This window comes from Rhizophagus irregularis, chromosome 17 (assembly GCF_026210795.1).
Source record: "Rhizophagus irregularis chromosome 17, complete sequence".
Classification (NCBI taxonomy): Eukaryota; Fungi; Glomeromycota; class Glomeromycetes; order Glomerales; family Glomeraceae; genus Rhizophagus; species Rhizophagus irregularis.
Window position 1 is genome coordinate 2,677,190 of NC_089445.1, and position 15,076 is coordinate 2,692,265.

Sequence of the window (15,076 nt, forward strand, 5' to 3'; positions counted from 1 at the left end):
CAATTATACAAATAAAATCAATCACCTTGCGTATTGATACTTGGTGATATATTATGGGTTATTTTATAATAATTTATCACATGCCGAAAGAAAAATGAAAAATGTAACTCATGGGGCTTTGGAATATATTTTCAAGTCGAAATGGTAAGAATTAATAATATATGTTGAGGATTAAAGCTTGGACTTGAATTAAAACGAGACATTTTCGTCAAAAATTTTTTGAATTAAAATAGAATCAACCAGCACGTATTATGTGAACCAGAATCTTGCTAATTAATGACAATGTACGGTACGATTGGTACGTAATTGCTACATGTAAACTTCCAAGTTTTTACTTTAGATTTAAAACTTTCTAACTGTTTATGGTTTCTCTCAAATCTCAACACGCATCATTCCTCAAGTATTATGATATTTGAAATTTATACAGTACGTATTCAAATTTCTACTTTAAATGATCATGTAGTGGTTTTATAAAATTCTTTGTATACAATGGTATGAATCAGATCAATCATGATTTAAAAATGAATCTTGAATTCAGTTTCAAATTAGACATATTTCTTTCTACGAATTTTGAACTTTACGTATCATTACTATTTTATTCAAGCTAAAATGGACAATTAAAGATATCAACCCTGAAAAAATAATGATCATCTAAGATTTTTCTATACGATTTTATGTTTTACGTAATTTATTATCATTTAATTTATTATTTATTAATATAATGTAATATATAGCAAGTCTCATTTAACAATTTATTTCAGTATGTTCGTCATCAATTACAATAAAGAACGTTTATTGAACGAACTACTAATTAGACTCTTACAGTGAATTAATAATTAGATGTACTGTACGGTCAGCTAAACCGTACTGTACACAATCATAACTCATCAGTCATTGTACAGTATATTTTTATATTTACCAATGTTATCACTTTCGTACATTACAGTTTATCAATTATTCGTGAATGATTTTTGTATTACATTTGAAGATGACATGCATCAAAAAATATCAGTATTATAAAAAAGGTATATTTGGAAATCTATTTTCTGAACAAAAATACAAAATTTTAAAAAGAAATAAGTTCTATACGAATATAATTCCTTCTTAAAACTTTAGTTCCTTCTTTATTAAAAAAAAAATAGCCGAAAAATTTCTCCAAAAACAATTGATTTGATAAATTAAATTGTCAAATCGTGACTAACCTTTTTAATGATGAGAATTAATAATCAGACAACAACGAATATACAAATTTTAAACCGAAACCTCATAATTTTGTTCAGCTCCAGTTTTGCCATGCGAGATCTTTAGGGACAGTTCATTATCAAAAATGTAGTTTATTCGGAAATTTGAACCAGAAAAGGTTTAACATAATATTTTTACAAAATCATTCATTGTTATACTCACCCACTATATATAAATTAATTAATTAAATTAATAGGTAATATTTTTTTTTTTACTCTTCAATATTTTATAATAAAATTTGATAATTGTAATTTTCTTTTACATGATTTTTTAAAATTAAAAAATAATTATTCTCCTATGATTTATTATTATTTATTTAGTTATAATGGGATCAATCATCATTTTCGCAATTTTAAGAATATCATTTTCTTTTAAAATACAATTGAATTTGTTTTATCCATTCTTTGGATGAATATTTCCATCATGTTTTGAAAGTTACATTTTTTTTTAAAAAAAAAACAAAAGTTATGGATGGTAAAAGAAATAACAGATAATCAAATGGCACGATATCGCAACTTGAGCAAGCTTCACCTTGATCGATAATATAATAACCATAATGGATTTTATATAATTGTGGAATAGTGTTTGAATTTTGATACTCTGATTTACTTGTCATCCGTACATGTGACTGGCGCAAGAGTATCTCAGCTTTGTCTGATGCCTATTTGTCACATCCGCGTTAAAAAAATCGCGCCCACGAAAAAGGGTGTCGTCAAAAATTTCAAATTTTCACGTGATCGGGTGAATAATTATAAAATAATTTTTATCATATAGATTGGTTCGTGGCAGCGGCATTGTCTTCTGTTCACAGACCGCTTCGGATTACCTGTTCGAAGAGGTGGGTGTGCAGGGTTTACCTGGTGCATGCCGTTTAAAGTCTAATTTTTAGTTATAGGCTTTTAGATTAAGCTTTAGCTTTTCTTTTTTTTATGTACTAGACTACGTAACTTCTCTTCACATTAAAATAAATAAATAAATAAATTTATGAAAAAAATTAAAAATTCAATAAAATATCAATTGTTTTGCTTTATGATGCTAAAAACTTCTAGAAGAAATGTTGCTTCTTTTCCACTAAGAATTTAGATTCGAATTTCAAACATGTGAAACAGAAAGTTATTCTATGGCGAATATTACAATAGAACTTTCATGCAAACTTTACTATTGAGAATGTTCTTACAGAACTTCAATCCTTTTATTTTAATAAATCCGGTCAAAAATATGGATTTATTTGCTGATCAGTTCTTTAAAAGGACAAAAGTTAAAAAGTACTTAATTGTAAATGTTGTACAAATAATCCCTGACTCCTGGAATCCTCCATGTGATCTACTGTACTACAAGCAGTCTACAAATATATAATAAGTGTGGACGGGTGGTTTTTTTTAGAATCATTTTTAAAAATTATGGATCAATCAATTAACTCAAATAACACACCTTTAAGTCATCCACTAATTGACTTATCGAATTATACTTACCCACCAATCGATTTATCAAATGACCCATCTTTAAGTTATTCATCAATTGACTTATCAAATTATACATCCTTAAGCTATCCACCAATCGATTTATCAAATGACCCATCTTTAAGTTATTCATCAATTGACTTATCAAATTATACATCCTTAAGCTATCCACCAATCGATTTATCAAATGACCCATCTTTAAGTTATTCATCGATCGAATCATCAAATTATACATCCTTGAGTTACCCACCAATTGACTTATCAAATGACCCATCTTTAAGTTATTCATCAATTGAATCATCAAATTATGCATCTTTGAGTTATCTACCAATTGATTTATCAAATAATACATCTACGAATTATGACTCACCGAATAATATATCCTTGAGTCATTCAACAATTGACACATCTCTAAATCATTCACAAATTGACTTATCGAATAACACATCTTTGAGTCGTACCCCAATTAATTTATTAGATAACACATGGGATTTGAGCCCAGTTTGCAAAAAGGTACAAGTTCAGGAATCAACATCCTTAAGTTATCCAACACGGGGCACGCTTAAACTAAAAGCTAAGAGATGTAAAGGATGCAAGAAAAAAAGAAAACTTGTGAATGAAATTCATCAAATTTGTCATCTATGTTATAAAGCAAAAACAGGCAAACTGAGTGGAAATAAAGTTATTGATGATTTTATAAAAAGCACATTAAGTAATTGTGACTCAAGAGCGAAATTAGAATTTGTTCCTTATGATAGATTTAAGGATATAGAATTTGTTGCTGAAGGGGGATTCAGTAAAATTTATAAAGCTACTTGGATTGATGGTCCAATGTCTGATAATAAATGGGATGAAGAAAAGCAAGAATTTGAACGCCTTGGTGAAATGATAGTTGCTCTTAAGGAACTTAATAATTCTAATAACATTGATCCTAAAGAGTTAAATGAGGTATGGTATCTTTATGCTATTTACAAATACTAAATAATTGACTTAACTAACAAACTTTTTATTTTAGCTTAAAATATTTTATAATTTCATCATAAAAGGAACAACCTCTAGTGATAAGCACAGTTATATTAATCGATATTTGGGAATCACCCAAAATCCAATTACCCAAAATTTTATAATAATTACAAATTATTATAAATCAGGAAGTCTAAACCATTATATTTCAAATGATTTTTTTAATATTAGCTGGGAAATTAAATTAAAAAAGTTGCTTTACATGGGTAATGGTCTTAGAGATTTACACAATTCAAATATTATCCATCAAGATTACCACAGTGGAAATATTTTTAGTAAAGAATCAAAAGGTACATCTGCTGCAATAACGGGTGATTTTGGAATAAGTAAATCTGCAATTGAATCATCAGATGATGAGGTTTATGGAATCATTCCTTATGTTGCTCCAGAGGTTTTTCAAGGACAAAAATATACTAAAGCTTCAGATATATATAGTTTTGGTATGATTATGTGGGAATTAATGACAGGTAGAAGGCCATTTTGGGATAAAAGTCATGATACAGATCTTATTATTGAAATATGTGATGGTCTTCGTCCTCCAATTGTCACAAATGCACCTGAAGGTTATATTGAATTAATGCAAAATTGTTGGCATTCCGATCCAAATAAAAGACCAACTGCCGATGATATTTGGATGAAATTTTGTTATGTTACTAGTAAATTGTATTATGGGAAGGAACGTTACAATCAAACTAAAATTATAAATTCACCGGATATCGGGCCTATAACAAATAATCCAGGTGCTATATATAAAAGTAGACCTTTAAGTACAATGATAAAATCTGTAAAACTTACAAAAAGCTTAAAAATCCAAAGTACTATCCAAGAACTTGGTAAGTATTTATTTTATTCGTATTTGTTTGTTCTACCGAATTTACAGATTTAAGAAGAACAATCATTAACTATTATTAAAATTTTCATTCATTTTTTCTTAAAGGCAAAAGAAAATTTAACAATAATCTGATTGAAAATGATAATGAAGGTATTATAAACTCTCTTTCTTTATAACTAATTTTTATCAAAATATCAATTTGATAACTTTGTTAGAACAAACAATTAATTTTATTATTTTTTTTTTGAAAATAAAATGTTATTTTAGATAATAGTGTTAAAAAATTTAAATTATGTGAAGATAAACGCGATGGTATGTAATATAATATTCTTTATGATTTTTTAACTTTTTATAATCCATTTAAGATTTATGGTTTTTTTCTTTTAGATTACTTATCAAAAGAACTTAAATTTGATATTAACGATAATATAAATTCTAATAAACCTAACATTAATAATAGTAAGTAAATAATTAGTATTATAAATCATATATTTTGATAAACTAATTATTTTATTTATTATATACATATAGGTTATACTTCTAAGGAACTTAATTTTGATATTTAATTTCTTCAAACATAAATTTCAAAGTTAATAGAAGTTTAATACTGCTACTAAATTCACTATCTGATTTAATTTTTAATTTTTATATTTACATCTTTATGATTAATAAATATTATGACTATTAATATTAAATGTACTCTCCGCAAAATAAATATTAATCGACGCTAACTTATAAAGTCATATAAATGACATGATCTCAGTATATGCCCAAAAAAATGACTAATTATTTGGTAATTAAGAAAGGGGTCTATAAGTTCTTTTTTTTTACATAACTACACAATATTTAAAAGCGGGCAAAATGGTTTTGTTATATTGTAACTGCTGTAAGCAAGGTCGTTAAATAACTTAGTTATGGATATCAAAAAAAAAGCACACAATTATGATTGCTTGTATAATAAATACTGAATGCTTAAAAAAACCACGAACTATTAAACGCTAGTAAGAAGCGATAATTGTGTGATCGATAATCAATCGATAAAAAAAACAAAATTTTGGATTTCATTCTTGAGTAAAATAAATTCTTAGTAACATGATTTTATAATTCTCAGTATCACGGAAAATTTGTATTTTCTCAACTTAAGTCGGTGTTGCTTTAGCCTAAATTGAACCGCTTAACCCGCTTTAACGATAATGCCGGCCAGCATTACGAGTTAGGTCTATCGCTTAAAGAATTCAGAATCTTCCATACATTGTAAATTTCGTTAAACGAATAATAATAAATTACTTTTTATACTTTAAAAAATATGTTTAAAATACATTTTTTTTTTCTTTGTCATATGAATATAATGTAGGCTAAAATTATAGTGCTGACCAACATTACTCTCAACCAAAAGTTCGGCTATAATCGGTTTAAGACCCGACTGGTTAACCGGGTTAACAATTTACCTGAAGTTGTACTACAATTTACAAATTACAGTACATGGCGATTTTATTGACTAATTGACATCCAACCTCACTTGTCAACCAAATTGAGTGAATTGACTCATCTATCCCGAGATACAGTATATATTGACCAAATCAGGAATTTACAAATTTAAGTCATCCAATGTCAAAACATGTCTAAACTGAAAGTTGAAAAATGTAATGAATGCAAGAAAAAAAGAAATTTCGTGAATGAAATTCACCGAATTTGTCACCAGTGTTACTACAAATTACAGTACATGTCAATTTTATTTACTAAGGGGATGGCCAGAAATGACGTCATTTCCTAAGGGGGCCAAAAATCCCTAAAATTTAAATTACGTCATTTCCGGCCATCCCCTAATTGACGTCCAACCTCACTTGTCAACTAAATTGAGAGATACAGTATATATATATTGACTAAATCAGGAATTTACAAATTTAAATCATCCAACGTCAAAACATGTCTAAACTGAAAGTTAAGAAATGTAATGAATGCAAGAAAAAAAGAAATTTCATGAATGAAATTCATCGGATTTGTCACCAATGTTACAAAGCAAAATCAGCTGTATTAAGTGGAAATAAAGTTATTGATGATTTTATAAAGAGCACATTAGTAATCACGATTATAATTATAGAAAAGCGAAATTAGAATTTGTCCCTTATGGTAGATTCAAGGATATAGAATTTATTGCTGAAGGAGGATTTAGTAAGATTTATAAAGCTACTTGGATTGATGGTCCAATATCTAATAAATGGAATGAAGAAAAACAGGAATTTGATCGTTGTGGTAGAATGATAGTAGTACTCAAGGAGCTTAATAATTCTAATAATATTGATTCTAAGGAATTAAATGAGGTATTGCATCTTTTGACCACAAATATTAATATACAGTACAATGAATTAACTAACTAACAACTTTTATTTTAGCTTAAAATATTTTATAATTTCATCTTAAAAAATATGACCACTAATGATGATTACAATTTTATTAATAAATATTTTGGAATTACTCAAAATTCCGTTAACCAAAATTTTATGATAATTACAAATTATTATGAATCAGGAGATTTAACACATTTTATTACAAAGAACTTTTTTAATATTAGTTGGAAAATTAAATTAAAGAAATTGTTTGACATGATCGGGGGTCTTAAAGATTTACACAATTCAAATATTATTCATCAAGATTACCACAGCGGAAATATTTTTAGTAAAGAAACAAAAGGTAAGTATAAGACATCTGCAATAACGGGTGATTTTGGGATAAGTAAATCTGCAATTGAGTCATCAGATGATGATAATGAAGTTTATGGAATCATTCCTTACGTTGCTCCAGAGATTTTTCAAGGACAAAAATATACTAAAGCTTCAGATATATATAGTTATGGTATGATTATGTGGGAATTGATGACAGGTAGAAGACCATTTTGGGATAAAAGTCATGATACAAATCTTATTATTGAAATATGTGATGGTTTACGACCACCAATTGTTACAAATGCACCTGAAGGTTATATCGAATTAATGCAAGAATGTTGGCACTCTGATCCAAATAAAAGACCAAATGCTCACGAGATTTGTGATATATTTACTCGTTATGGTAGTAAATTGTATTATCAGAATGAAAGTTATAATCAAACTAAAATTATAAATTCACCGGATATTGGACCCATAACAACAAATAATCCAGGAGACATTTATAAAAGTCGACCTTTAAGTACAATGATAAAATCTGTAAAATTTACCAAAAGCTTAAAAAGCCAAAGTATTATTCCAGAATTTGGTAAGAAATTTGTTTTATTCATACAGTATCTATTTTTTGATTAGCCCGTATTTGCAAAAATTATTATAATTTTGTATATCTATTGTTTTTTTAAAAAATAGGCAAAAGGAAATTTAACAATAATCTGATTGAAAATAATAATGAAGGTACTAATTTTTCAAAAGTTAAGTTGAAAAGTTTGTTAAAACAATTATAATTTCAACGTTATTTAGATAATGTTAAAAAATCTAAATTATATGAAAATAAAAATGATGGTACGCCGGGTACGTCTAAAAAACATCCAGAAAATGTTCATATATATTCTTTATGATATTAATATTTACATTTTTTTTTCTCCTAGATTCCTTAACAAAAGAACTCATATTTGATATTAAATTTGATATTAATGATATCATAAATTCCGATAAATCAAACAATAATAGTAGTAAGTGATATTATTAATAACAATATTTCTGTTAAATTGATAAATCCAAACTAATTAATTCCGTTTATTATATAGATTACACTACCGAGGAACTTAATTTTGATATTTAATTTCTTAAAAATTAAATTTCAAAATTTGATGCTACACTAAGGCGCTATCGTCGATTAATTCACTCAATTCACTTTAAATTTATTTATTAATTTTGGCTCATGAAATTTTTATTTTTATTTTTATTTTATCTTTTATATACTTGATACTATTTTAAAACATTAAATGCAACCTTTAACATAATTAATTGCCGTAAAAATATCAACCTTGTCGATTACATATATACGTTATATATATATGTGATAATATGATACAGTATAAAAAAAAAGATATTTAATAATCTAGAGGATGGAAAAGTCTTAACCGGTTAAAACTCAATCCTAGTCAGCATTAAAATTCGGCCAGGATTAGCATCATATATATTTTTAATCCCGGCCAAAATTAGGCCAGATCAAAACTCTAACTAATCGAAACGAAACTCTGGCCGAAAGTCGAAATTCAGGCCGAAATTGTCTGGCCGGCACTATGAATTTCGGCCCACATTATGAATTACCTGATGGCTAAACTTTTATCCGAAGTCCCGTGATTTATAATTCTGGCGGGCACTGTAAATTTTGCCAGAATTACAAAATATTTTCGGCATTTTAACCTGTTAATAAATGTCTTAACCTGTTAATAAATGTCTTAACCGGTTAACCATTTTAACCGGTTCCAACCTCTAGTATATTTATATGAAGAGATTATTAAATAATCTCTCCATATAAATATACAATCCCGGCTAATCACATTCTACTGAGTATTGTCATCGGCCATATTGAAAGTTTGATGATCAATAGAAGATACGTAATTTTAATTTTCAAAAAAAAAAAAATTCATAATAGCCAATGCCTCTGAAATTATAAATTAAAGTTACTGATTTTAGTTCTAAAAATAAATTTTGTCATTAACAAAGTAAATTAAGTTTTGCTCATTTAGCATTTCATGAGCTAAGAAATTGAAAAGACCACTCATTGCAACGATAGAAGCATCAATTTACCTGATTTTTTTTTTAAAAAAAATTGATATAAAGTAAAAGTTTACTCTTAGAGTTAAAACCAGTAGTAATTAATCCTATAATTCATCAATTTATTCGAAAATCTAACCCCTACCATGAAGAAATTTCTAATTTCATAAATAAAAAGGAGATACAATATATCAAAAATGAATTCTAAAAATCATAAACTTTGACAAAAGAAAATTAGTCAAACATATTATAAATAGGGATAATGGAAAATATAAATAAACATTATTATTTCGTTCAAATTTCTAAATACACAGGAAACCGTTCCATTGGGAAATTCTGATATATTGAAAATAAATTTATATATTGTACCATGCATAGTAATCCATTCCAGACCCAACTCCAAGGCTCCGGTTTATTGAAGATCCGGTTTATCGAGACTGCTTGTGTAATCCGTTAATTATAAGCAAAGTTTAAAAATAACAAATACAGTCAGACCTCTATAATTGCACTCTCCATAATTGCACCCACTATATATACCCTCTTTAAATGCACTTTCTGGTTCAGTCCCAAGCTTATAAAATATATATATAAATGCAGTATAAATGCACACCCCCTCTAAATGCACCATTTTGAAAATTATGCATATGGTCCCAAGGGGTGTAGGTCAGACTGTAAATTCTTTTCTCTCAATAATAAAAATATTTTTTCTTGAACTTTTTAAATAGATAAGACCGAGGTTAGTCATCATTGCGTAACGGTAACTGAGGTCATAACCGGTGAGAATATTCGAGAGTGATCGAGACCGATAAAAACGGCAGTTACTCATCGTTGCGTAACTGCGGCCTTGGTGAAAATATCGAATATTTTATTAATTATTTATATAATTTCGAGAAGTAACAAAGAAAAAAGACTAAACAATTTGGCATGAATCGTCGTGTGACTATATTTGTCGTATTTTTTGGAAAGTTTAAATTTAATTAATATATAAAAAGCTAATTTATTTAATTTTTTAACTAAAATAATGTTTATGTATTACTGAATATATATATTGTATTATTAATTATCACGATTAATGATCGGGAAATTCTGAAAAAAAATAATTTTTTTTTTAATCCTAAATTCCGTTTTTGTACACATCAAAATAAATCATAAATTAGCCAAATACGTCATAATCAATCATCGGCTTATTATAGATAATTAACCGGTCCGGTGAAGACCGTCCATTAATCATTTGTGCTACTTGTACAACAAATTCTGATCCAAATAGTCATGTTCTTTTTTTTTTATTCAAACTACCAAATTTAGCTGTATCCATTCCTCAGTAAATTTCCGTAACCAGTTCTTAAATTCTAGATACTTAGAATATCGCTTCGAAAAGTACAAATGGGATGTAACACAGAGCGAGATCTACTTTATTCTTTGCAGATGATGAATTGGATGATTTTTAAACTTAGGTATTCAAATTTGATTATTTGTTTAGAACTAATTTTTTTTTACCTTGAAATAAATAGTTTAGTTTGTTCTTTTTCAATTTTTTTTTTAATTAGAATTGACTGTGACGTTAAAACGTGAGTATGCGAATAGTAAAGAAAAATGTCAAGCAATCTTTATAAACTGAATATAAAGAGGATTTTTTGGGAGGTGCAAAATTGAAACAATAATTAACTTAAAAATTGTATAATGTTACTCAAAGGAATTGATCGAACCCATTCAAAGATTTGTGTGGATGAGAGAAAGATTACGCTGATTATTAAGGTTATTAGGGACCGGTATTGCCGGGACCAATAAAATCAAAATTTAACACCTCAAATTTCATATGACATTAACGAGAGCTAACGTTTTTTACGTTTGTCACAATTTTTTCGGATGTAAGATATATAACAAGGTAGTTATGATTTTCATGGCGCAATTCTGATTTCTACTATTAAGGAAGATTGTCAAAAGATCTGTGAACATTTTGTGAACATTATAATATTATTATCAAAGCATTAAATTATCCAACAAAATTTGATGCATATTTCGGATAAATTAATTCCGAGTGATATTTTACTGTTACTCTCAGACTCGCAGCAACAGGTGACAAAATTTAAAACGATTGTTTTTTGGCAAGTTTTCATTTTATGAAGATTATAATAGTTTATTGCAGTTCTTTATTTTGGTTCTTATTAAGGTCATTTCAAATTAATTTTTAGTTTAACGTCCTCCCCTCCTCTATTTTTGGAAATTTTAAAATAATTTAAACACATATGTTCACATATGTTTAAAGTACCCCCTCTCTCTTTTCTGAAATTGGGTGTACCGAATATTTCCGATTTACCAAAAACTTCCGAAAATTTTAATTTGTTTAAATATCATGTTTGTTTAAATTATTCCCTCAAATTTTTCAGCCAGAAAGGACGTTAAACTAATTGGAATGTCCATATTTAACGATAATACAATACATAATATTTAATGAAAGATTGACAATCTGATTAAATGATATTACAATTATGGTAAGAAATTAATTAGTTCCGGCAAAACTACGATAATTTTCCGGCTATTAAATTTACGGAAATATTTCTTCAATATGCCGAGCTGACAAATAAAAAAATTAAGTTTTTATAATCCTGCCGGTTAAATGTTTAAGCATAAAAAAAAAAGTGATGAAAAATTCGCGATTGTTTAAAAAAAATATATAAAGAGATGTCGAAATAGATTTTCAAAAGACAAAAAAAATTTTTTTTTTTAAAAAAAAAAAAAGATAAAAGGATATAAAAAGTTTCTTTTTTTTAGAAAAAATAAAAAAAAAACAGATATATCTTTTTTCAATTATTTTTTTTTTTTAAAAAAAAAGAAGAAAAGAAAAATCTTTTTTTTATATACCAAAATTATAAGAAAAACTCAAACATAATTAAAGAGAATTAATTAAAGAATTACAATCAATAATAAATTAAAAAACATGTCATCAGAAAAAACTACAACACCAGATACAACTTCGACGGATTCAAACACTGTGGAGGAAATAAAAAACGTCAATGATAATAAAGTTGAGACAAACAATGATTTAGAAGCCCAAACAACAGTTGGTGGCGATAATAATGCAACGCCAAGAAATGGACAACCCCTAGTACAATTAGGGAGGCTCCAATTATTTCTAGTGATGTTTGGGTATGTGATAACCTAATCAAATTAATGTTTATCCCGAAATTATCAGCAATTAACGATAAAATTTTTTTTTTTTAAAAAAAAAAGGTTGGCATTTGGTGTTTTGTTAGCTGCATTGGATCAAACTATCGTTGCGACGGCATTACCAGCGATTGCTTCAGACTTTAAAGCATTGGATAAAATTGCATGGGTTGCCACTGCTTATTTACTGACAATGGTAAATTTTTGTCACGTGCTCATTCTTTACTGCGCTTTCTCTTTACACACATGTATTTAAAAAAATCTCTTTTACATGTTCTTAGACGGCTTTCCAACCAACTTATGGAAAATTTTCCGATATTTTCGGCAGAAAAGCAACGTTCTTATTTGCAGTTATAACGTTCGAAATAGGAAGTTTACTATGCGGTTTAGCTCCAAATATGGTACTTACTTGACTAATAAAAATTTTTGTCTTATTGGTAATTTGTTTTTTTTAATTCTAATTTTCGTAATTTTCGTGATTTTTAGACCACAATGATTATTTTCCGTGCCATAGCCGGTGTAGGAGGTGGTGGTATTCTCAGTTTGGTTATGATTATAATATCAGATATCGTTTCGCTTCAAGATCGTGGAAAATATCAAGGAATGATTGGTGGTGTTTATGGTGTCTCTTCCGTGATAGGTCCATTGCTCGGTGGAGCTTTTACAGGTAAATAAATTCAAAATGCAAATAAAAAAAAAAAGGCCAATTTCAAATAAAGATACTAATCAATTATAATTTTTTTCATTTTTAAACTTAATTTAGATCACGTAACTTGGAGGTAAATATATTGATAACAATTTATCAACTCTTCAATCATGTAACTGTTATTAATCCTTTTTTTTTTTTTTTTATATTTATTAGATGGTCATTTTATATTAACCTTCCGTTGGGAGCAATAACAGTTATTGTAGCAATATTCTTACTCCGTATACCACGTCCAAAAGGTTCATTATTGCAAAAACTTAAACGAATAGATTATATCGGAACAATAGTTGTAGTTGGATCTACTATAGCACTTTTATTACCATTGAATTGGGGAGGAAATGAATACCCGTGGAGTTCTCCCGTAATTATCGTATTATTAGTTGTTGGATTCGTTGGATATATAATATTTGGTCTCGTTGAAACCAAATTAGCAATCGAACCCGTTGCTCCTCGTAAGTTCGTTTGCTATTTAATCGAGAAAATTTGTACATCAGTAAAACTAATATAATATATTTTATTATTATAGCACATTTGTTTAAACGATTGCATGTCGTTGGATGCTTTACTACAAATTTCTTTCAAGGAATGGCATTCTTTTCGTTGGTTTATTACGTTCCACTTTATTTCCAAGTCGTAAAAGGTGATTCTGGTAAGTATCTTTCTTTTTGAGAAAACCTCTTACTAAATATAATCTTTATAAACTTACGCCATCAATTTTGTTTTTCTTTCCTTAGCCACCACATCAGGTTTAGAGTTAATTCCATTAATTCTTGGTGTAGTAATTGCCTCAGTATCTTCAGGACAAGCCGTATCACGAACCGACAAATTCGCTTATCGTACATTAAGTATGACAGGAGCAGCATTGATCGCAATTGGATCAGGATTGATAACTTTATGGGACGAAAATAGTGGAAGAGCACCTCAAATTTGTTATATGATTATTGCCGGCTTAGGAATAGGGCGTAAGTTATTTTTACATATAGCTGTTGGGGGGAAATATTTTTTTGAAAACTTTTTATTGACATTATTATGACTCTTTATTTTTTAAAGTTATAATGCAGACCACATTGCTTTGCGGACAAGGAATTGTCGAATATAAAGATGTTGCATCTGTTACTGCTCTTTTAATGTTCTTTAGATTAAGTAAGTACCAAAATTAATTTTTTTTAAAAAAAAATGATGAAATTCAATAATATTAATAATTTATTTTTTTCATTAATTATTATAGTTGGTGCCGTATTTGGTGTTGCAATAGTTGGCACAATATTCTCAAATGTTCTTACTAATAATATTGAGAATATTGCAATTCCACCTGAACTCGCTGGCGCGGTAAAAGCTTCCGCTACTGTAGTTAATCAATTACCAATAGAAATAAGGGGTCCAGTTATTTCCGCTTATGTTGGTGCTTTAAGAACTGCTTTCACAGCAGATATACCAATAGGTATATTATGTTTCCTTGCTTCACTCTTTATGGGAAATCATAAACCTAGTTTAAGAACTACTGATACAGTAGTCGCTTTTGAGTAAATAGAATTGCATATTCACATACATAAAAACTGTAATTTAATAATTTGTATAATACATTATTAGAAAAAAAAAACTCTATATAATTTTATTTATTTGTATGTAATCCTTAATTGTGTTTAGATAAATAAAAAATTCATTGAAAAAAAAATATATGGCTGATTTTTCACGTGATATTTTTAATCCGAAGAATCGGATATAATTAATCCGTAAAGTATCGGATATAATTAATCCGTAAGTATAACTTTTAAGAATCGGATATAATTAATCCGAATACCGATTATAACTTTTGGTTAACTAAACATTATTAATTCGTCTGTAGTATTATGCATTTGTGTGACAGATGAGAACCAATGAATAAATTATTATAAGGATTATAAAGAAAATTCAATTCTTTAAT

General features: G+C 27.8%; 2 protein-coding genes across 2 annotated transcripts, besides 2 other annotated features; both read left to right on the forward strand.

Annotated features, from left to right (window-relative positions):
- Positions 1-2,642: 2,642 nt before the first annotated feature.
- On the forward strand, positions 2,643-5,123 carry OCT59_009314 (uncharacterized protein; the record flags this gene model as incomplete). Its single annotated transcript, XM_025323571.2, has 6 exons — positions 2,643-3,650; positions 3,718-4,558; positions 4,663-4,707; positions 4,825-4,869; positions 4,945-5,016; positions 5,089-5,123. 6 exons carry the CDS (start codon positions 2,643-2,645, stop codon positions 5,121-5,123), a joined length of 2,046 nt encoding a protein of 681 aa, XP_025173686.2.
- A 1,360-nt stretch (positions 5,124-6,483) lies between these two features.
- Positions 6,484-6,508: a sequence feature (Short protein (OCT59_009315, UZO17987.1) was converted to a misc_feature.).
- Positions 6,509-8,305: 1,797 nt separating this feature from the next.
- Positions 8,306-8,340: a sequence feature (Short protein (OCT59_009315, UZO17987.1) was converted to a misc_feature.).
- A 3,879-nt stretch (positions 8,341-12,219) lies between these two features.
- OCT59_009316 (uncharacterized protein) lies at positions 12,220-14,818 on the forward strand (the record flags this gene model as incomplete). The annotated part of the gene is made up of 10 exons (XM_025331175.2): positions 12,220-12,428; positions 12,513-12,642; positions 12,728-12,847; positions 12,933-13,113; positions 13,210-13,225; positions 13,309-13,604; positions 13,679-13,801; positions 13,887-14,114; positions 14,203-14,295; positions 14,381-14,818. 10 exons carry the CDS (start codon positions 12,220-12,222, stop codon positions 14,677-14,679), a joined length of 1,695 nt encoding a protein of 564 aa, XP_025173685.1. The 3' UTR covers positions 14,680-14,818.
- Positions 14,819-15,076: the final 258 nt, after the last annotated feature.